Source organism: Tachysurus fulvidraco, chromosome 2, assembly GCF_022655615.1.
Source record: "Tachysurus fulvidraco isolate hzauxx_2018 chromosome 2, HZAU_PFXX_2.0, whole genome shotgun sequence".
Classification (NCBI taxonomy): Eukaryota; Metazoa; Chordata; class Actinopteri; order Siluriformes; family Bagridae; genus Tachysurus; species Tachysurus fulvidraco.
The window spans coordinates 12,568,329-12,592,442 of record NC_062519.1 but is presented as its reverse complement, the minus strand read 5'-3'; the positions used below and the strand labels follow the sequence as shown (position 1 = coordinate 12,592,442).

Below are 24,114 nucleotides of genomic sequence, written 5' to 3'. Positions count from 1 at the left end.
ATATTATTATTGTTATTATTATTATTATTAGTAGTAGTAGTAGTAGCAGTAGTATTTTTGGTGGTAGCATGGGTCATGGGTGCTGGTATTCTCATCAATATTCTACATCTTCATTGGTGATAATTAATAAAATACTTTGCAAATGAAACAAACAAACAAACAAACAAACAAAAAACCTTCTTATTAATATTATTCATACAGTAGCTGTGTACCGAACCCGTGCTCCAAGCCACACGGAGGCGCTAAACAATGTGTTTCTATCTAGCATTAACACTGTTAAGCTGATAGGAGAAGAAGGACGGTAGTAAATCCTAGGTCTATTGTTGTCATTAAGTTTGCTGGTTATTTCAGCAGCTTTGTAAAGCAGTTTAACGTCACCATGACGAATCTGCAATCTCTGAGCATTTTCCTAACGGAACGTTTAATGCTGGCCGCCCAGGAGATTTTCAAGGCAGTGGAAGTTACCGTTACTGAATATCACGACGAAATTTCTCGATCCAGACAAGAAAACGAGCTTCTGAAGAGCAGACTGCTGGAGGCAGGTATACAGTTTTATCCAGGTGAGTCTGTTGGCTGTTTAAACCGTTACACATGTTACTTCGACCGGTTTCATCTGCTTTCTGAGTCGCTTATGTTTCTGGTTCACTTCAAAATTGCGCTACGGTCACTATATAAGTGCACTAGGTAGGGTGTAGAAGAAAGACCTAAACACAACACGTAGGGAATTAACCAATAGGGAGGGAATTGGGATGCAGCCAAAGACTGTTAGCTTTAGCGTAAAGTGTAAACACAGACAGACACTCAGGGAAAACGGAATGAAAATAAACACACCGGTCAGTTTTATTTCTACATACACACCCATTAAAACTACCTGACTAATACTGCAAAGGTTTATTGTGTGCTCTGATACATCACTAGACCTTAAGGTGTGCTGTGGTATTTGGCACTAAGACGTTAGCAAGCGGATCCTTTAAGTCCTGTTAGCTTGAAGGTGGAGCTTGTATGGATCAGACTTGTCTATGGATCAGACTTGTTTTGTGCTGCACATTTTATAGATTGAGATCTGGGTAATTTGGAAGCCACAACATTTTCATGTTCCTCAAGCTATTCCCTGTACAGTTATTCATCAGTCCAGGTCACTTTCTTCCATCAGTCTGCTCCAGGCTTCTAGCTTTCACTAATTTCCCCATGTCACACAGAATCACACAGATACAGATTCTTACACTTCTTCATTTCCCCTGCTTCCAAGTGATGACTTCACTTTCTGCCTAATATATTCCACCTCTTGAAATGGGCCATGTTTATTTGTAATGAGAGATTTATCTGCGGTTCACTTCACTTGTCAGTGGTTTTAATGTTAGGGCTCATGTATAAATACATATACATTTACATAAGACGTGCATTATCTAATTTTTTTAATATAGCTGAGCAATTGAGGGTTAAGGGCCTTGCTCAGGGGCCCAACAATGGCAGCTTGTTGGACTTGGGATCGAACTCACAACTTTCCGATTGGTAGTCCTACACCTTAACCACTAGGCTACCACATGTACTCTCTCTCTCCTTGACTAAACAAACGTAAATATAAGTCTAGTCACAATACAGAACTTTTTCTCTGTCTGCATGCCTTCTCATTTTTTCCCCTCACAGTCAGGGTGTACATAAATTATGTTCTATATCAACTTATTATAATATTTCTGTTTCAGAATTACAGCAGGGTTTGTCTGTCTTCCACGGAGAACCCTGTGTTGGATCTGAGAGAGGAGATCCAAGTGAGAAGATTCAGGTGAAGCAAGAGACAAGCGCTTCCAGGGAAGAGCTTCGAGTTCCACTTCCTCAAATAAACGTGCCTGAAGAACCAGTTTCCCCAAGTGCATGTCTAGAAAATGATCAGAGAATAGAAGAGATGCTACATCCACAAATGACGGACAACAGAGCGAGTCCTTCACTCCAGGCTCATCAGTGTATGCAGATTAAAGAAGAAACCGATGAATCGAAGTCTAGTTTGGGAGCAGAGATTTTCTGCACATCACAGAGCAGCATGTCTGATGATCAGAGTAGCGGACTGGCTTCCAACCAGACGAGTGGGCTGGAAACTGAACTGGACATACTTTCCTCAATGCATAATGCCTCAGAGGTAAGTGACCTCAATTTGTGATCTTTTGAATAAGCCATTACATTTACTGGTTAAGTGAATTTACTCTATACCACATTTGTAGATATACAATTAATATTGTAGCCTAAATCATTCATTGTGTCTAAGTGATGACAAAAATGCAATGCAACAGGGAATTACATTCACTTCTTCATGATGTCAGCTTTATTATTATTATTATTATTATTGTTATTGTTATTATTGTTATTATTGTTATTATTTGTAATGTTGAGAGAATATAGTGTAAGAGCAGTGCAACAGAAGTTTTGCTTTTCAGTGTGAAACGTTTTCTCTCGGTCATTATTGAAAAGCCTTAACTGGGTCTTAGAGTGAAATTCAGTCAGCAACATGGATTACTTTTTATTATGTACAGGTGTATTGCATTTAATATTTTCTTATTTTTTGTCTGGCATGGAATCTTCTCCACTTTCATTCTTTCAGGACGGAAGCGCTAAAATAAGTTTGATATGTAGGTCTATGTTTATGAACTTTTCAAATGTAGGTGTGTCTTTTGACTGTATGTAAAATGTATAAAAATACATACTACATAGTAAACAATATCAATCGAGTATGTTATGGCTAAAGGCAATTTAACCAAAATTTTTGTAGATTACAGCATTTTTGTAGATTACAAATCTGTTTGGCTCACCACGCTTTTGTGATGTAGCAAAATTGATGAATCGATCAATCTTAACAAGGCACCTTCAACAAAGCAATTATCCTACCCATAGTAGAGTTTATTTTGAAACTTGAAGGAAGCTACAAGAGTCAGCTAAACAATGATGTTTGGCTTCTTTTCCCATCATATACCAACCTACCCATAGTGTAGAAGAGTAGGCTAATGGGTCCTATTACTGGCTAATTTCCAATTTTTTGAGGCATAACACAACACACACACCTACAAGATGGATAATTATATGATACTCGTTATGATGGTAAATTGCGACCATAAAAGGTGCACCTGGATTGCATTCAGTGATCCATTGGCATCAAGGCAGCCAGTTTGTGCCAATAAAACATACCACCAGCAGCCTGAACAAAGTTGTGTCCAAGGATTCATTCTGTTCTCAAATTCTGGCTGTACCATCTGCATGTCAAAGAAAAACAAAATCAAGATTCCTCAAGCAGGGGATTCATTTTCAAGTCCAGTTTTGGTGACCCAGTATCCACTGTGTCCATAGATTCCTGTTTCTGACCGACAGGAGAGGAAGCCATTGAGTTCTTCTGCTGTTGTATCAGATATGCTTCAAGGTTCAATGTGCTGTGTCTTCTGAGATACTTTTCTGCTCAACACAGTTGCAAAGAGTCATAATTTGAGTTACTCTCAGCTATCTACAGGTATAAGTTTAGATGTACATGTGTTCATAATATGGTTGGTGGGTGTATTTGCCAACTTAAATTTTCCACTGATACGATTATGTGGTGTGACGAAGTGTTGCATTTTTTTTTCCAAACACTTTTGCACTTTTTTAAATGTGAATAAAATGTGTACAAATTTGTGCATTTTACGAATCCTCATCTGGTACGACCGTCAAGAAAAGAGCATTTTGAGACTTTTCATATCGAATACAATTCAGTAGCAGGAAGTGACATCATACAGCAACATGCCAAGGATCCTTGGAAACATCTAGAAGGTTTGTAAGACTTTGTCAAATTTAGAAAGTGTTCAACCTTTTTAAGCTCCGATACGTAGTTGTTGCATAGGGCCGTAATGAGGTATGAACTCAAGAAAACGCTGCAAATCAAATTGTATTTGTAAACCTAATCTTTTTTTTTTTAATAGAAATTTCACAATGCACACCTCAAAAAACCTCATGCAGTGCAACCAGTGTGATTTTTCCATTGGCTCTTTCTGTGGTTTCATACACATTATGATGTATTCTTTATTCTTTATTAAACTGTAGTTTAATTAGAAAAAAAAATCTTTACGTTTTAATGTCTTTTCCAGCTATAAATACTTGAGGATTGATTTTTTTGTTTGTTTTGTATTTGTAAACCTGTTTTTATTAAGAAAGCGTATATTAATCTTTTATAACCTTGTTTCCTAGATGCCACTAAGTAGCAAAGGAAAAAGTGCACGTCACAGGCAGCGGGTTAACTCTGACCCTAACGCACGAGCTGAATATCTCGCTAAAAGGAAAGAAAGGTAATGAAGCCTGTTAAAAAGAAACCATTATGACCATATGTTAATCAGGCCCAGTTGTATTCTGTAAAGTTTAAAGTGCTCATATTCTATATTTATAGACATTTTTAATTTTTTTTTACCCTCAAGCATCCAATATTATGCTGTAACGTAAAATAACGTTGTTCTATGCACTAAAAATAGTTGTAGCTTGTCCAGTTTACAAGCTCGTAATCCTTTAGGTTTAAACACGCTCTGATTGGCTGCCCTGTTTTGCAGCTTATTAAACAAAACCTTCTTGATCACTTAAACCTGAGTGGCTGTTTATATTTAAAGGGCTGTTTTTGTAGCATTTGCTTCAACATGTGCACTTTAAACTTCTGTTCTCCGGAATATCTCATATCATGTGTTTTTTTTTTTAAATTGGTTGTTTACAATCTAATTCATGTCCCACCGTTCTACACTATTGTTTTAGTTATCAAAGAAGAAAACAGATGGGAAAGATTAAATATATAAAGTCATGTGACCTTCCAAAGACCGAGAGGAAGAAACAGAGAGCACAATGGAGGGCTGCATCCAAACAGTACAGGCAGAGAAAAAAGATGACGGAGGCGGTGTTCAGTTTTATACCTCTGCCCATGGAGTGTGCTCCACCAAACCTGGAAGATGTAGATGTAAATAGCACAGCAGAAGAACGCTCGGCCAATACAGGTCAAGCTTTTACAGACGCTTGTCCTCTGAAGGAGGCATTTAGTCTACTTCACTGGTGTCCTCCAGACCAGAGAGCAAGCAGAGAAAGATTACTTCCTCAGCTGAGAAACAGTTGCGAGGAACTGCAAAGAGAACTTCAACTAGGAAAACTTGAAGGAAACAAAAAGTGACCATTCTTCATGAGCTTTGGGATCATCACCTGGTTCTTGAGGTTTTACAGCACGGTGGAACTTCTTTATTCCAGGTCTCATCATCACATCCATATCTGGGACTTCCCCAAGTTTGCATTTAACTGCATCAAAAAAAATGACATACTTTACACTATGCACTTGCAATATTCAATCTACAGTTTGGTGTATGGATTTTAGTAGGGTTCTATAGTATCATCTTAAATGGAACACTACCTTTTTTTTTTTTTACCAAGCTGTTTCCCAGACGACGGCAAAAGACACGTAATCGACCTCCGCTAGATTTAGCAGAATACAATTTTTTATAGTGTTTCAAATTAAATGGCAAAGTGGCACAAAATATATTTTTGAACTGTTTGAACACATAACTGACACTATTTATACCACACAATGGTGTAGAATAGCACACAAGTATGTGAATGGGAACACACCTTTTGTATGGTGCTGTAGCTTTACCATTTCCCTTTATTGGAACTAAGTGGCCCAGAAAGGTGCCCCTGTGCACAAATCAATGTCCATGAACAGTTTGCCAAGATTGAAGTGAAGATATTGAGTGAGCACTACTGGGATGAACTGGGACACTGACCTTACTAGTGCTCTTGTAGCTCGGAGATCAGATCGGAGCAAATGGGAGGCTCAATCTTGAATGGAATGTTCAGAAAGCACATGAGAGAGTTATGTCAGATGTCCACAAACCTTTGACCATATAATGTACTTTAGTGAATATATCCATACCTTGATATCAGTATCCGAGCCAACAACATTGTTCTCCTAAACGTTCAGCCGCCCATATTGGGTGAAGTTAAACATGCTGTGATTTGATTCTGTTGAATTTAAAACACTCTGATCAAATCTAATGTAAAGTTCACACAGTGGGCCTCATTTATCAAGATGGACATCAGCAAGTTTATTTGCAAATAATTGGTAGTTGAAGAAATGGAATATTCCTTAAACTCTGGTTTTACAAAAAACATCCATATCCTATGTGAGACTATAAAGACCATATTTTGACATGCATTCCACTTATTATAAATTATTTTGAAGAATGTTTGAAATGTATTTTTAATGTTCTATATGGCATTTAAGACCCAATAAAATTGGTTTATTCTGCTGTATGGAATTGAGTATTGATCTTTATTGGCAATAGTTTTATTAAAATGTTTTATTAAAAAGTTGTATCAACATACAGTATTAAGACAAATGATGCTTATTTATTAGCATCATTTGTCTTAATACTGAATGTTGATACATCAATAATCTCATTAGATAATGATTTTTTTTTCCCATTTGCTCTTAGCCCACAGCAACTCATAGGAGTTGCTGTGGGCTAAGAGCAAATGGGGAAAAAAATCATTATTTAAAACATTTTTAAAAATGATCAATTACTTGCACTTGTGTAAAATATGCTTTAATTATGGTATTATATATTGGTTCTAATGAGATTTGTTTTTCCCATTAGCACCAAGTTAAAAGTCCAAAGTATTCAGCTCCAACCACCATATTTATTTTCTTTTTTTCTGAATTACAAATAATAAATGCACACGTTTTTCCTGTCAGTGTTTTAATACAAGCTCAGATTCTCCAACAGTGAATTTTGAAAATAGTGTGTAGAACAGTGTATTCCAGATGAATTTAAAGACGACATAATATAAGTGAAGTGACGTATGGCTAAGTTTGGTGAACCATACTCAGAATTTGTTCTCTGCATTTGACCCATCCAAAGTGCACACACACAGCAATGAACACGCACACACCGTGAACACACACCCGGAGCAGTGGGCAGCCATTTATGCTGCGGCGCCCGGGGAGCAGTTGGGGGGTTTGGTGCCTTGCTCAAGGGCAACTCAGTCGTTGCCGGCCCGAGACTCGAACCCACAACCTTTGGGTTACGAATCAGACTCTCTAACCATTAGGCCACGACTGCCCCCATAATATGGTTGAATACTTCTATTTTATACAGTTTATTTAAAGAAGGAACAAAAAACCTTCTTGTGCTGCTGTTTTTGTTTTGTTTTGATTTTGTTTTTTCATTTTAGTAGTATTTTACTAAGAGAGAGAGAGAGAGAGCGAGAATTAAATAATAAACGCTATGCCTCAAGCTTTTTTCCCACTTGATCTAATCCACAGTTTATAATATAAGCTAACACTCCATGGAGGATCTTTGTGAAGGCTTGTACTGATTGTGAATGACTGTTGTATTGATTGCCATTACATTTGTGTGTATATAGCTTGATTTCAGATGTGGGGGTAAATTTCGTGTGTCATTTCACCTGGATCATTCAAGGAGTACTGTTGCACAAAGACATGTTCAAACAAATATAGAAATGACACATGGATATGTTAGTGTTTGATAGATATAATACAAAGGTGACATGAGAGAAAGCTTTTAACCGATTTGTATGAAACATTGTAGGTTTATTATCTCTAATACATTTCATGTCCTCCCATATATTTTTAGTCCTTCTGCACACCAAGATAATACCTCAATCTGCATATAAAATGTTCACATTATGAATGTAGGACTTAACCGAAACCAGAATAGTGGTTTCACTATGCCCGATACTACATACTGGCTCCTCAGAAGGTTAACCAGGTTTACAAATCAGCATGAGCATCCTTGTTTGAAGTTAAAAACGCCACTTGAGAATGGAAAATCAGTTTGTTACTCATGCGATCAGAATAATTAGAAATGAAAGCAGGTTTAAAGAGAGCAGATGAACCAAATCTGATTCATCAGTGCTGACCGTCGTCTATCTACATAGGTCGTCACAGTAACGATGAAGGCAGGAGAGGTTACGTGATTAAGAGTAGAATATAGAACATACTGTAGAACACGATAGATTTTAAGATTCTTATGTTATGGGCATAACCCAGAACGTTCCTAAATACTTTCTGTTTTCGAAATTTGTGCGGATCGTGTTGCAGATCGTGTTTATTAGATTTAAACCCACGCATGAACAAACATTTTGGAAAAAAAAGTCACATTTTCATTTAGAAATATCTGTCTGAACATAGCCTGTGTAGATGTTCTTGTAGCTGGTACACAGCATTTAACAAATATTTAGTGAAGTAGTTTGGTAAGCTAGTAGCTTTGTACTGTACATAATTGTTGCTGTAATGTCTCTTTTTGTGTTATACAATTACTACAACTTGTACTTGTACTGTTACTAGTACTACTTGTACTATTTCTACTTGTATTATATATTACCACTACTAATAGTAGCAATACTTCTACTTGTAAGTACTAGTACTCCTACTGTACTACTACTACGGTTTATTTCAATAATCTATAGTTAGATATGTTTATGTTGCCCAAAAATAATAACCACATATATTCCCAGTTGCTGCTTCTCACAATGTTATTTCAGCCCTTTTTTTTTATCATCATAGCTTTGGATTGTTTGTGAAAATCCTATTAATTCTGCCATTTATTCTTTCCTACTACAGCTTCCATTAAGCAGAGTGAAGGCCAGTCAACCTAAAAGATGTGTTAATTACAATCCAGCAGAGCAGGAAAAAGTACTCCAAAGAAGAGAAAAGTAAGTCTTAAGACATTTCGTATTGAGTAGTTTGAGTAGTATTCCTTTATGTTCGGGTGACACATTAGAAGAAGGAACCTGGTGGATATTGTTTTGGTATTAAGAGTTATTCAATGGAAGAATAGGAAATTCTACATTCTATAGAATTTTTTTTCGAGCAGCAGTGTCCATGCCACAATTTAAAATTAGATAAACGGTGTATAAAACTCACAAGATTAAACAAGCTCTCAGTGTGACGTACAAAAATACAGAGAAACTCATAGCACCTTTCGTTAGTCACAAGCTGGTGTCGTGGGTATTCTAGCTTCTATCGTCAGAAAAAAATATCCTGCAAAATACTATAATTCTGTCTCAGTCCCTCTCCTGCCAGTCACCTACCAGTGACGCAGTGCTGACTGTACATTACTGTTATAGTTTTGAAGACTTCAAATGTCACATATCCATAACAGCGAATCTCCCAGCTTGTTAGGAAGCCAGGGCCATAGCACAAGGTCAGCTGTGATACACAGCCCCTGAAGCAGAGAGGGCTCAAGGGCCCAAAAGTAGCAGCTTTGGGAAGTTCAGGAGCTTACAACCTTGACCTGCAGATCAGTAACCCAGAGCCTTAACCATTACGGCACTACTGCCCAGTGTACAGCGCTAATGATTCACAGAATAATAAGCCCTAGCATCTATAACTACATATCAAGCGATTATAGCTTTTATTGATTAATTTTATTTGTATCCTTTCCAGCAAAAATTATTCCTCTTTATGCCAGTTTTGATGAGACAGAGAGAGAGAGAGACAGACAGACAGACAGACACACAGAGAGAGAGAGAGAGAGAGAGAGAGAGAGAGAGGCTGTGAGGAAAGGACAAAAAAAACCAACACCACAGAAGTGTGCAGCTTCTTAGCAAAATAAACAGTTTTTTATTTAGCAATAGTCAACATTGCCATGTTCTCCTGTGCCTTTGATAGAGATTGAGTTTTAGTGCAGTCTGCATTCCTTTTGCTGGGAAATGAAGGGTAATGTATGATTTTGGGGAGTTCAGAAAGTTATCAAATCCGTCTACATTTTTGAACAGTTACCGAAGGACAGAAAAAATAGAACAAAGAGAAAAACTGATAGTTAAACGACAGGAGATGGAAATACACTGTAATAATCTGTAAAAGTCAAAAGTTGAAGATAACCACCTGAGAATACACCGAGATCAACCGTGAAACTGTTACCATAACAACCCTAATACAGTTTTTAAAGTATTCTAACATCTTGTATTACTATTATATGTTACTTTTGCTCCAAGTCACATACATCCAATAGTCAGCTAAATATGACAATTTGGAAGTTAATTTGTCAATGAGAACAAATGGATAAATTCTAAATGGCCATACCCATTGCACCATTTCTTGAGCCTTTCCTTTTTTTGCTGATCATTTCCCTTCCATCTAATAACCATTCCCTTGATTGCAAAATACTGCAAATTGATGAACTCTTAAAGAACAGTGACACTTATTGGGGGTAAGTGTTTATAGCGTTTATCAAAAGTCTCGCTCATTAGAATTCCTACGAATTGTGTGTCCGAGATTGAAACACTGACTTATTAGGAATAAGGGGGAAATATTAGGTTATTTTTTCCCCCTGATGAAAAGAAACATGCTTACCAAATAATTTTTTTTTTCCACACCTTCGTCCTATTCAGAATCGAATACTTTTGAGGTAAACAGTATCTAGTAGATATGCAATTGAGCCCTGTCTCATTGCATGATAGAATAAAGTTAAACTTAATGTAGTCCTGGAGTCTGGCTTTCATGCCATTAATTACTCTTAAGAAACATTTCCAAGGTGGAATGTCATATGTAGCTTAGTTTCCAATCCACTGGATATATACTGATCAAACATCATCACATTCATGGTGTTCAAATGTTTGATTTTCCTTCAAAAATATAACTACAGGAAAAACAATAACCAAAGGATCTAAGGCTTGTGGGTAAAAAAATGTATACAATAATCATTAGATACTCTGTTAAACTGTGACTGAGACTAGTCTAGTCTATGATTCTGAGGAGGTTGTCGATAGGCTGTGCTTTAACATTTAAGTAATGTTTCCTCAGGATCAGCATGTCTGAGTATGAGATGTGTTACTATATGAAATATAAATATTAAATCACACTGTTGAGAGTGCTTGGGCCCTAAACAATTGGGCCCTAAACAATGTGGCTGTAAACAACAAACAAAACATCACATTTAATTCAGCCTAGCCTAATTGGAACTGCAAAGCACCTAATGAACACTAAATAACTAAATAGTGCAAGTTAAAGGGGATAACAGTGTCAGAATATGTGTTCATGCAATTCTCTTTTTCACTCAATTTCAATTTTAGATATTCTATGATGAGAGCTCGTGGAATTGGCAAACTACCAAAAGTTGGAAGAGAAAGAAAAACAGAGCCGAGGATAGAAAATCAGAGAGCTTGTAGGAAGAAGGAGAGACTCCCAGAAGTATTCATGTTGGAGGAAGAACAATGCATGCCAAGACGTAAGCAGAAATCATCTCTCATACACATATCTATATCTATATACATATCTACAATCTACATATATACAATTATTGGCATAAATTGTTATACGTTATATGTAAATTGACTGTTTCTTTTGCCTTGTGCTGTGATTTAGAGTTATGCATAAGCACAGGGAGCTTGAATGAGAGGAACGTTCAACCTGGCCACAAACCTTCTGCAGTTTACCAAAGCGAAGCCGAAGCTAATCTGTGCGTGGTGTGTGGGAGGAGTTTCAGCTCTCGAGGACTGTTGAAAGTTCACCTGAGAGTTCACTCAGGAGAGAGACCCTATCACTGTCCCTACTGCGATAAAAACTTCAGGCAATCCAGTCACCTTAGTGTGCACATTAGGATCCATACAGGAGAAAAGCCCTATAGCTGTCTTTCCTGTGGGAAGAGGTTCAGTGATCGAAGTGCATGCAACAGACATGTTAAGGCTCATCTCGAAAATGCTGAACTTGGCCATCAGAGTTGAAAAGATTCAATAATTCAGAGGGGTGTTTTTTTTTTTTGTTTGTTTTTTTTGGTTTGTTTTTTAATTATGTTTTTCTTTCTCTTGCTGTTTTGCCTCTCTTTCTGTGATTATAGAAAAACAGAATCTAGTATATTTTATTTTTTAGAGGGTTTTTTTCCCTACTTGAAACTTTTAATATATTCCAAAAAAAATATTAGACACTGTATGGCAGGATGTTTATACTTTTTAAATATAATTACTACAAAGATGATTACAAGGCTAACAGATATACTAAAGGGGATTAGCATGGACTGTATTCCATAGGGCTTGAAGATGGGTCTTATGTTTTAGAACTTTTTAGCCTTTTGGATCAGTGTCTTTTACATAATAATGTACATTTAAAAAAAAAAACACTGATTCATCTTAGGTAAATGTAACAGTGTGTTCTTCCTTAGTTTCTGACGGAAACTTTTAATGTTGTAGCACTGTTTTTGTTCATTTCTAGAACCTGACTGTCAAATATTTGTAAAGCTGCTGTTTTTTTTTAACTAACATTATTCACAAAAATACACTTTGTAAAGAGTGTTCATTTGCCATTCATTGCACACATCATTACAAAAGCTGAGCGATCTAAGGAAGAGCTCTGTCATGGTTATAGGCATTAAAATGCACAGCATGACTTGTAGTTTAAATGTCATTAAGGCCTGGTTGTAATCCAGTCTAATATAAAGCAGAATATTCAATGAGAGGAAAATTGAACATTTATAAAGCAACACATGGGTGAATTTTGAATTTATCTAAAATTAATGACTGGAAACGGAATCACATCGAGGTGGAAAATAACATTTCAAAAGTGTCTTAAAAAAACTAGGAATTGTAATGAGCGAGAGTCGTTTCCCCCCATAAGAATGAATTCTTAAAAAAGCTACCTTTTTTTTTTTTACCCCATTGTAATTTAAATTCTTTGCCATTACACCAAGTTGAGTATTTATAACTTAAAGCTGGAGCTAGACATTTAGCTTTGTATCACTATGTCTTATCACAAAACTATGAACTGTATTTAAAACCCTTTAAATGTATTAAAGGGTTTTAAATACTTATCTCCATCACGAGTTCCACAATAACAGTTTCAGTTTAAGGCAGCAATTTATATATTTGTATATTAGCTGTTTCAAGCTGTTTAAGTGGAGAATGTTCTAATGTTGTACAGATAATGAATTGGAAAAAATGTGTTGATTTGGTTTCAGAGAGGTCAGATAATTTTGCATCAAGCTTTCACCATACTAGAGAGTTTCATTTCAGTTCTATATTATCATACATACAGTATACAGTGTAGACTTGTCTGTAGATACATAGAGCTCCACTCTTTAAGAAGGTTAACCCTGGTTGAACTGCTTATAGAAAGTCCTTCATACATATTAAATTAAATTCAAGTGTTAATAGAGGCTCTTTGGGCCAAGACTCATGCTGCCCCTCATGGGTCAAGCTTCAGACAAGACAGTGGCTTAGTTAAAAAAATATTCAACAGCTACCAAAATCTTGTTGCAAACATGCAAACCATTAGAATTAAGATTAAAATGGTACACATTGACAGATTGCCTTCTCTTAAACACACACAAATATATATTCTACAAATATATTCCAAAAAATATTCTACATTGTATATTCTGGGTAAATAAAATGCCTGAATAGGGAAAGGACAATCTTATTGCAATCTTCAATAGTTGTGAAGAATACCAGCTCTCCAGCTGCTCTGGGAAACACTGACCAGTATACAGGTGAAAGCTAAAAATGAATAAATACTGGAGATCTATGTCAGGAGATCTGTCAATGTGTACCATTGAGAGAAAAGAGGAATAGCTACAGTAGGCTGTTTATTCTTGTTTTCAAAGCCGCCACCAGCTATCTCCATATTGAAAAACCAGCTAGCCCAGATCAAAACTCCCATCAAACTGGCACTGTGCAGAACAAGTCCCATCACTGTGCAGAACAAGTGCCTCCTGTGTTCGAATACATATATAATCAATCCCTGGGTCACTGACCTGCTCCTACCTGCTTCATGATCTCTGCAAGCATCTTGGTTGCTAAGATCAAATATCACAAAAAGATGAACTGAATAGTCTTCCATCTACTCTCGCAAACTAAACCTCCCACTTTCGTTAGGATCTGGTACAATTCTTCACTAAATCAGAATAAACGGTTTAGTTTAACAAGAAAATGTCATTTGAGTGACCTCGCAACTGACCAGTCAGCAAACTTGTGAGAATGTTGTGTTTAATAATTGGAGTTGGTAAATAGATCAGATCCCATTGGATCTGATCTATCTTAATCACTGACCAAGCTCAGTGGTTAAGGTGTTGACGACTGATCGGAAGGTCATGGGTTCAAACCCCAGGTCCACTAACCTGCCACTGCTGAGCCCCTGAGCAAGTTGTATAAATTGAAATAAAACTGTAAGTCACTCTGGATAAGGGTGTCTGGTAATGATAGTGATCCTGATCACTAAATTCAAATAATGTTATATAGCTGTAAATTCAAATAATGTTATATAGCTGTACAAAAAATGTTATCCAATTATGAAATTCTATCAACTTCCATCCTTACTGTTGTGCATACATTGCTAATTTCTTGTTTTCCTTCTTCCCTCTGGAGGCACACCATCATGGCAAATTCTAACAGGACTCACTTGGTTGAAGTAACAGAAATGTGCTGACCTACTGGTTTAATTCCACAGTGCACTGCATTTTCTAAATGTACTCCAAGGCAAAAATTTGCATGATTCGTTACCAGCTACTGCAGCCGTGGTATGAAAAGTGACAAGAAGATTGAGTGGATTAAATAGCACCTTCTATGTGCTGACAGTTGGAGTTCTGGCAGGATAGCCACACTATCAAACATAGCAAAGAAACATGTTGATTCTCCATCTCTCAATCACTTCTGTCTTGGAGTCAAAATGGAGTCTCTGTTAATCAGTCTCTCATTCTTACCCCTGTACACTTTAAAGGCCTTCAGAAAATTGGACATGCTATCTTTAGTCACCCTGGTAACCTCTTTTGGCACTCTAAATGTATCATCTCTATCTAACGGTAGATAATACACATGTTGCTATCCTGTCTATTAACCTTTTGGTGGGCTGACACATAACATTTATGTGCTCTATCTCGAGTATATAATGAGGTACCCAAACATAATCTGGCCATTCGGTACTCTTTTCTCTTTCACTCCAAGAGCACTTTTCAAATTATTCTTCCTGACAAGAGTCCATTAGTTAAACCAACCACAGATAGAGCGATATTCTCAACAAAATGACATTCTCCACATTCACACAATTTGGTTGTTCTCCTTTAGGAATGCATGGAAACACCAGGTTTGCTCCAGTTGTTTTGTTGCGCTACATGCCCAGGCAGCTGTCAACAATCCTTGCGTATTTCATCACTGCACACGTTCACCATGAAATGCCTGCACCATAGTTTGGCACACCAAACCAGTATGTCAAGAATCCCCCTGTGTCTGCTTGTGCTAACGGTTGCCATGCCATGCCTAATCCAACCCCAATGTAATGAGCAGGAATGATGAGCGTGATTCCTGTTCCTTACTGTTCGAAAGATTTTACAGGAGTATGACGATGATGATAAAAGTTAATTTCTTTCTTTGTGTGGAGAATGAGTTTAAAGACTCCCCATCATATTCCCCTGCCCAAATGGCAGATCCCACACACAGTGGAGAATATGGACGAACGTTGACTTGCAGAATATGCTTAAGCTTTCAGCAGAAAAACTGGAGATCCCTAGGGTTAACAGAAAAGCCTGCAAAGGGGCAAACGCAGTGGCACAACAGCTCATGCCAGTTTCCTTGAGCATATGGAGGAGAAAGCAGTGGCATGGGTAAATGCATCATTCTACAACAAAATACCCATTCAAGGCCTTTCCACATGCCCCTGGTGGAACCCAAGGTGACAGTACACTTGCTTCAAAGATGCTCAAGACTTACCATGCCCTCCATAGCAGATCATTTTTCACTTATTTTCTCTTCAGATTTTGCATCTGCCCAAGACATAAACAGATCTGTTTACTCAAAGCAGATTTGTTGAGGTACCTCACAGACCTCAGCAGGATCTTCCATACCTTCACATGGTGAGGAAGTAGTTTCTCTGTTGCAGGATTGGCAGGTGACACCATGCTCTCTCTTTTGTTTTGTTTTTTTATCAAATGGTTCAGATGGAGCAACGTTCAGCTGCTTCTCATCTTGTTGGCAGCCAGAACCCAAGCACTGAGTTGAGTCTAGGTGGGTAATTAAAAAAACAAAAACAAGAATGTGAATCACACCCAATTTACTAGCTGATTCCAGCAAAAAAAGTTAGTAATAACACAAAAAGATGGCTTAAGAATTGTACTTTTTTCTTTACAAACCAAGCATATGTTGCAAGATGAAAGATGCCACCTCAGAGAGCTTTGCCCCAACAAATTATACAATGATCTATCTATTCCATCTTAATATCTTCTTTGCATGCACTAGGTGAGAAAGAATTTTTAGTTGTTTTTTTTGTTTGTTTTTTTAGAGATACAAGGCCACAGCTACTGTCTCTGTTCCTCAAACTCATCTAAGCTGACCTCTGTAATTTTTTTTTTTTAGAAGAGTTTTATTAGTTTTAATTAAGTTTAATCGATAATTGTCACAAGATCTGCATGTCTTCATTTATTCATTCATTTTCTACCGCTTATCCGAACGTCTCGGGTCACGAAAGCCTATGCCTATCTCAGGCGTCATCGGGCTCTGCATGTCTTTAAAGTACTTAAATCGCTAAATTACTTTAAACATTCATGACATTAGCAAGCAAACAAGCTAATTCTTAATTATCAAGGTAACATGATTAATTAACATGATTAACAGATCATATCTAATAATAAATGTTGCCTGAAACACTGTGTACATAAATACAAAGCAGTTTCTGCCTGCTAGTAGGTGACAATTAATGTTAGCAATTAGCATTATCAGGGGCACATAATTGTATAATAAGCCACACGGTGGCTTAGTGGTTAGCACGTTCGCCTCACACCTCCAGGGTTGGGGGTTCGATTCCCGCCTCTACCTTGTGTGTGTGGAGTTTGCATTTTCCCCCCGTGCCTCGGGGGTTTCCTCCGGGTACTCCGGTTTCCTCCCAGGTCCAAAGACATGCATCGTAGGTTGATTGGCATCTCTGGAAAATCTGTCCATAGTGTGTGAGTGTTTGAGTGAATGAGTGTGTGTGTGCTCTGCGATGGGTTGGTAGTCCGTCCAGGGTGTATCCTGCCTGGATGCCCGATGACGCCCGAGAAGTTTGGATAAGCGGTAGAAAATAAATGAATGAATGAATGTTTGATGTTGCATACTTGTATGCTAGCATGTATGCTAAAGTTTTTATGTTTGCAGTATATGTTGGGAAATATTTTCACTCTGTGGCAAGAGATGCCTTGTATTTCATATTTGTTTCTTTCAGCTATTGTCTGCCTACTATGACTAGCTGGTGAAATCATGTAATATTGATGTGATGAAACAAAGATGTAAAAACTACACACAGTCTGTGCTGCACACATACGATTGCACACACGATAACAGTTATATAAGCAGAGAATCCTAATGATCATCCAATCAGTTAAAGGTATGTGGGTTAAATTTAAGGCTATTGCTTGACAAAAGCATCTTGTTCAAGCAGTTCACAATGTGCACAGGGCACAGTAAAAAAAAACACAGACCCATTTGAATTGCTAATGAGTTTGACCTCATTTGTAGATCAGAAATTGTGGTCTTGATTAAGTGCTGAAATACCATGTTTATATTCTGTTCGACTAATGTTTATTGACTGTCTTTGCTTATAGCCATTCATTAACCCAGAGGCTTCTGGATGAAGACAGAGGGCAGCTGGTGCATAAGCCCAGGCAAATACACTGTAACAGACACTGGCCTTGCAGCACAGTGGACAGCCCCCTACAGTCTCCAGACAAAAATCAGTGCAAGCTGTGTGGTAAGATTTTCAGGCGAGTTTCTGATGTCAGGATACATGAGCGGGTCCATTCCGGAGAGAGGCCGTACCACTGCCCTTTTTGTGGCAACAAATTCAAACAACAAGGCCACCTTCGGACACACGTTAGGATTCATACGGGAGAGAAACCATTCATATGTCCAAAATGTGGGAGACGTTTTAAAGACCCGAGTGTGAAGAACAAGCATGTAAAGCGGTGTAAAGTTTACTCTGTATAAGTGAAGGAAATTAAGGTGGTCAATTTTTCATGACTTTACTATTGTAAACCTGTCTTGCAGTTATATCCTGTTAATGTCACTAGTACAGTACATTCTGTTTTGTATAACTCAGTAAATAAACAGTTGACATATTTACTGCTGCTTCATGCAACACTCTTTGTTTCATATAAATACAATATGCTCTTACAACTTTTTTTCCTGGAATTTCCTTTTTAGGTTATTTTAGTTGGCGGTCCTTTTTCTAAATTACCGTATTTGCATTGATTTAAAACATGCCTTGATACAATTAGCCTTGATACAGTAAGTACAATAATAATTGCAGTTAAAACACAGCAATTATGATATTAACGCTATAATGAGAATAAATATTTAAAAAAAAAAAAAAAAGAATTCATAAGGCAGTGTCTTTTAATAAACACAAGAGGGCAGACATATAACAGAGTTTGTGTTCCTTACACCAGGGATAATTTGTCATTTTGGACATTGGGTATGCGACGAAGCTTTGCAAAATATTCTTCTTCTTTCATACATAGATAGATATAAATGAAATTTTAATTGGCATTCCTGAACATATTACCCCAAAAATAATACAATAAACAATCAGGATAAGGCATGCTGGCAAAACAGTACCAGATGGAAGCAAACGGTGCAAACTACAGTATTGTCTGCTAGCTGATGACTACCCTATGCAGTAGGTAGAAAAAAGTTTTAAACCTTGCATTATATAAACCTTACTTAAACTGCATAGGGGTTAAAATACAGAAGAACACAACGTTACACAACACACCGTATATACCTACGTATACAAGCAACAAAAGGTGGTAGTATTTAATTCCTCAGTGTAGGTGTTTGCAGTGCTCATATTTTTGCTTCTAATGCTTCCAGGCATTTATTGACGCTTGCACATTTTCCGTATATCTGCCTGAGTCAGTCCTGATTTTGTAATTACTTGGCGTGCCATTTATTTTTCAACCTGTTGCATAGTAGTGTTTTTTGTAATTTTCAGTTCCCTTACCTTTTGTTTGTACTGAGCCTGCTTTTGGTGTTGTTTGAGCCTGAAGGGCTTTTTAAGCACATGGAAGTATAAACAACATTTGTGTCCTGAGTACAGCTAGGTAATGAATTCACACCAATTCAGCCATTGACTCGAAGTTGACCCCCTAGAAGAGCGCTGCAGTGCCGGGAAAGTGACTATGGTTCACTAATGGGCCAGGGAAGTAAAAAAAAAAGAAGCTTGCTGATGGTCATCTTTCTTTGTTAACCATCTCAGGTTGTGATACTTTATGAAAGCCGTAAACACATGTAGAGTCTAGATATTTGAAGCACATGGAAATGCACTGGAAATTTAAACCTCCTGGTCACTAACACAATTTTAAGAGCGCAGTTGCTTCTAGACCTAAAAATCACTTTAATATCCAACATGAAATTAAATGGATATTTTGTTAAAATTTGTGTTTTAGACTCTAGGCATCAGGAGCTTCAGGGTTGTGATCAAATCCGATCAGATTTTCACACTTCAGTGCACTGGATTTGTGGTCGTTTTCCCTAAATCACACACTGATCCGAAACGTCTTAAACTCATATATCGCTAATCAGGTATGTTACAGAATGCTAAACACTAACACCATTATTAATGTTTCTATTACATGGAAACTGTTGCAGTTGTGCCATCTGTAAGCATTAACATGCTCAAGACACATTGAGTTTGACACTTTTTAGGCCACAACCTTCAGAATCTTGAAGATTGTCTGATTGGCAAGAGAACATTTGCACACATTATGCTTTTGGCACAAACGGACATCAAACTAGGCTTAAAAATGACAGAGATCAGCGATTTTCGCTAGATCTCAGAGTTTTTGTGTGAAACTCATAGTGGTAACGATGAAACAAAAATCATCGAAGTTACATCATTTTAAATGAATTTTAAATATTTTTTTGTTTTGTAACTGAAACACTTGGAAATTAGTGTTGCAATGCAAATTGAATAGATTTAATAATGTAATTTGTAAAAATGTAATGTCTTTTCCAAATTCAATTCCAATGTTTTCCATTTGATTAATTCTATGATATCCAATCCGACGTCATTGCCAGTTCTGATACCGATCTGTGCCATGGTTAATGGTTAATGGCTTGATGGCATCTCTACTTAGTGGTGAGAAAACTATAATGTGGAAAGAGGTCTATAGCTGGTCATCTGTCATGTCAGTCAAATTGCCTCTTTCTCTGAAGTAGTTTGTGTGTGTTTAGATGTGTCACTAAAATCTGTTTACTGGAAGGTTCAATCGACAAACACAAGGCTTGTCAATAATTTCATTACCATTGCAATTTGTCGTACATGTTGTAGGGGTTTCAAACCTGACACACAGATCATTATTTCACTAATAGAATAATGAATAGAATTCTAATTTTATTGTATACTCACACTGCAACTAAACATACCGATGTAAATAATAGGTAAATATTTTCTTCTTCCTTTATCAATCAAATTTGTTTGACAGCTATCTGTTCTCCGTATCTTGCTCCTCCATGCGAGATGCGTGTCTATTCCCCGTTTGTGCAATTCAATTTTAATGTCATCTGTCACTTCACTCCATATAACACAAGCCTACAATTTTATGCACTATAATAAATTTGTTGTTACATGTTGCATTAATTAAAGAAAGTGTTTTCCTGTTTCCAGATAGAAATAGTGGTGAAGAGGGAAAAAACATCCTTCCCAGTTTAGGCTGTGCCCAATTCTGGCTCAAGTCCTTGTAGATATGTAGCACACTAAGAAGATACAGTTATTGTACTACATGAATCACTGTCAATTGTTAAAATAAAGTTACAAAAATAAATAAAATAAAAATAACATTGAATTAATCTCTTGTATAACATAGCAGGTAACAAACCTGTTCCTTCTGAGTGGTATAATGCTGGAGAGAGCCTTTAGCCAAAATAGAAAAAAGGACAAATGTCTTGAAAGAGTTCAACAACAAGAGACACGCAGCGAGGGCTGCGACTGATTTAATTGCATTGCCCTAAGGATGATTGGTATGTTTGAGTTAACTGGATAAAATTGAAGAAAAAAAAATCATGCAGAATTATTTAAAGCAGCATGTTCAGCCATTCTTTCTAATAATATTGTTGTCAACCAGCCTAATGAGTGAGCCTGACTTAGTTTGTGGTTGTCAGTAATTTGATTCACTCTTTAGTTATACTTAAATAAAATACCAGAGATTTTCACTTCTTTAACTATCCAGAAGCACAGCAGGCTTTATAATCTTTATCTGACTCCAACACTACTGGCTCCTCCTGTGTGTCTTATAGACTATCTTGAAATGAACACAAGTGGTTGGGATAGTCACTTACATTTATGTATAGTTTGGACACTGTTGTGGAAGTTCTGAGTTTCGAGAGATTTAAAGAATAAAGTATAACACTGGTAGACACGAGCAAGAGTAAAAAAGGTTACACAATTTATCGTGCTCAGCTGCGCAGCAGGACCCAACACTCCACATGTAGCATGAGGGATGAAGGGCCCTGATCATTGATTACATCAAGGTTTTATAGACAGAACCCAAGAAGAACAGAAGATATGTAAAAGCAAAACATCATCAATCATTGGCTCAACATTACCTCGTGCATCTCCTGACCAAGCTAATCTGACCAGGCCAAGGTCTTCTAGAGGACCTATAGGACATTGTTTATGGACAACTCGTCCCCAGTCCCTACTGCCCTTGTCATAATATTAACAAAACTTACTGATGACAATGTCAGTCTCTGGTCATGACACACACAGGGCATAGAAGCATAGAAGAACAAAGCCTTATGAACATCTTAAGGTTTGAAATTTCCACCACAACACGAAGTGGACATTTTCTATGCACTCATATGTTTTTTATGAAAAATGCACCCTTCATTCATTTTATAATCCATAACCAATAAGTAACAGAAGTCTTATCTGTTTTTAAATTCTAAGCTGACATTTTTTTTAGTTACAACTTTGATATGCTGTGTAATGGCTTCCTTTTGAGTTTAGCCATTTCTGGTGGGAAAGTAAAGATGACGCTACTCCATAGTTGAATCGAGGATGATTTATTCGAAAAAGTTCAATTCCAAAAATGAATGTCTCCCTTCCCACCTCCCCTTGCCACATCACTTCCTGTCTAATATAGCTACCTACAAGACATGCCAAGGCAGGTGCAACTCTTCCCATTCACCACAGGGGGAGCACAAAACACCATAAACAAGTGAACATGAACATTGAGATAGTAAACATTAAATTTACAATATTAAATACATATTTGACTTTATGGCTCCTACATGCTGGTTAACATTTTTCGACATTATCAATACGGAGTCAAACATCATTGTGAATAGTGTTGCAGTGGAAATTAGGCAGTGCATCATCTCTACCCAAGAGACAGAAGTAGCAGTACTTCAGTACTGTAGTTTGTCCAGCTTTTTGTCCATTCTACTCAAACAATCCAGCTTCCATTTTTTACTACCAATAATATTGTTTAATTGAATAATTTCCTTTTTTTTTTTTTTTTTAAACTTTCAGCTGCTCAGATTTGACACACTGGAGAAGATGTATGGATGGATGGATGGATGGATGGATGGATGGAGGACTTGAAATTCCCACTGGATACCAGTGAGGATGTAGAACATTTCGAATCCAGGCTTGATGAAACCACAAAGGCTTGACCCAAAAATATTTGTAGATAGAGATACTACACAAGTCATTAATTTTTACAAGCCAGTCACACAATTGACCAAAAGTGTGCCATCTTATTTGTTTGTTTGCGTCCTAATCATCCTTATCGTCCATGACACAGTGGTTTACTAAATTGTTTTCCCATTCTAACAAATAAAAATTCTATCAACACTTGGAGGGCAAGATGTCAGGAAAGCGAAACATATCGGCTAACATTTTTAGTGACAATGTTGGCAAAAATTCTGCTGGAAGGGGTCCAAAAGCTGCATGAACACAAATGGGATTCTTAACCATATGTATTTCTGTGGTTAATTAGGCATTTTTCATTTTGCCACATATGTGATTATAATATATACAGTTGTATGACAAACATTTGGACCCTCTGACTAAATTAAATATTTTGAACATCATTTTCAACATGTGAACACCTCTGCATAACATTTTCTGCAAATGATAATGCACAAAAAATAATAAAGAAAGAAATAGAATAATCATGCCATTGACTTTATTTTATTATTTAAGACTTTACTACTTATGTATGTTTTTACCTAGCCTACAATGGGAAATATTTTCATATAACAGTTCCCAAACTGTTATGTTGTTATATTCACTAAAAAGGGTCTCAACTAAAAACCAACATCCTTCTGACTAGTTTAATATCAGACTTGTGACACAAAAAAAAAAATACATTTTTATAATGGTAAGTCAGCGTACTGGTTAAAAGGGTTACATTATGGGATGCAAACTAATCACAAGTCACAAATTCTATGATTTCTACCTTGACTTGCTTTCAGTTGTCTATGACCTGAAACATGATTTGACTTCATAAAAGTCAGTCTTAAATTCTGACTGACGTTTACTTATGCTGCTATAACCTGCTGTAGTTAAGTAATCGTTAAATAAGTTAAATGTTTAGAAAGCGTGAGAAGTCATTCTCCTTCTGTAAAATATCTGTCATTCAGTGGTATTTAACTTTTATTTGAAAGCTTAATAGTAAGTTGCAACTGGCATCACTTTGTATATCAGTCAAAATGAGTAAACAAGCGTCTCATCCCATCCTATCCCCAAATGACTATAAACACTCCTATTTTCAATAGAGTTATTATTAGTACACTACAGTGACAGCTGGTTGTGATATTAGATGGGAGGGCTAAAATTTTCAATCTATCAGTAGCTTGACAATGAAACTATAAGGGAGGAGCAATATATTATATTGCAAAGCCATCAGTGGAATATAAAGAAGATGTTTGGCATCCTATGTGTACTACTCACACATAAAGGCAGATTTGCAGCTTCTGTAATGATTTAACCACACGCTATTTGACCATCCTCCTCCGCAACTGGATCCGGAACATTTTAACTGGGAGACCTCAGTCAGCAATGACTGGCAACAGCACCCCCAGCACCAGCACACTGAACACCAACTCTCCCCAGGGCTGCATGCTCAGTCCACTGTTGTTTACCCTGCTGGCTCA

The 24,114-nt window shown here is 37.0% G+C and overlaps 1 protein-coding gene across 3 annotated transcripts; it reads left to right on the top strand.

The window, feature by feature from the left end:
* Nucleotides 1-242: 242 nt before the first annotated feature.
* On the top strand, nt 243-12,288 carry si:ch211-86h15.1 (uncharacterized protein LOC558435 homolog). Of its 3 annotated transcripts, none has more exons than XM_027144363.2 (5): nt 248-560; nt 1,704-2,134; nt 8,621-8,712; nt 11,074-11,228; nt 11,366-12,288. In XM_027144363.2, exons 1-5 carry the CDS (start codon nt 380-382, stop codon nt 11,722-11,724), a joined length of 1,218 nt encoding a protein of 405 aa, XP_027000164.2. In that variant the 5' UTR covers nt 248-379; the 3' UTR covers nt 11,725-12,288. The 3 variants fall into 3 exon arrangements, with proteins under 3 accessions (XP_027000166.2, XP_027000164.2, XP_027000163.2); XM_027144362.2 differs by having other exon boundaries at nt 1,698-2,134; XM_027144365.2 differs by lacking the exons at nt 8,621-8,712; nt 11,074-11,228; nt 11,366-12,288 and adding exons at nt 4,201-4,298; nt 4,750-6,288 and having other exon boundaries at nt 243-560; nt 1,698-2,134.
* The last annotated feature ends 11,826 nt before the right edge of the window (nt 12,289-24,114 follow it).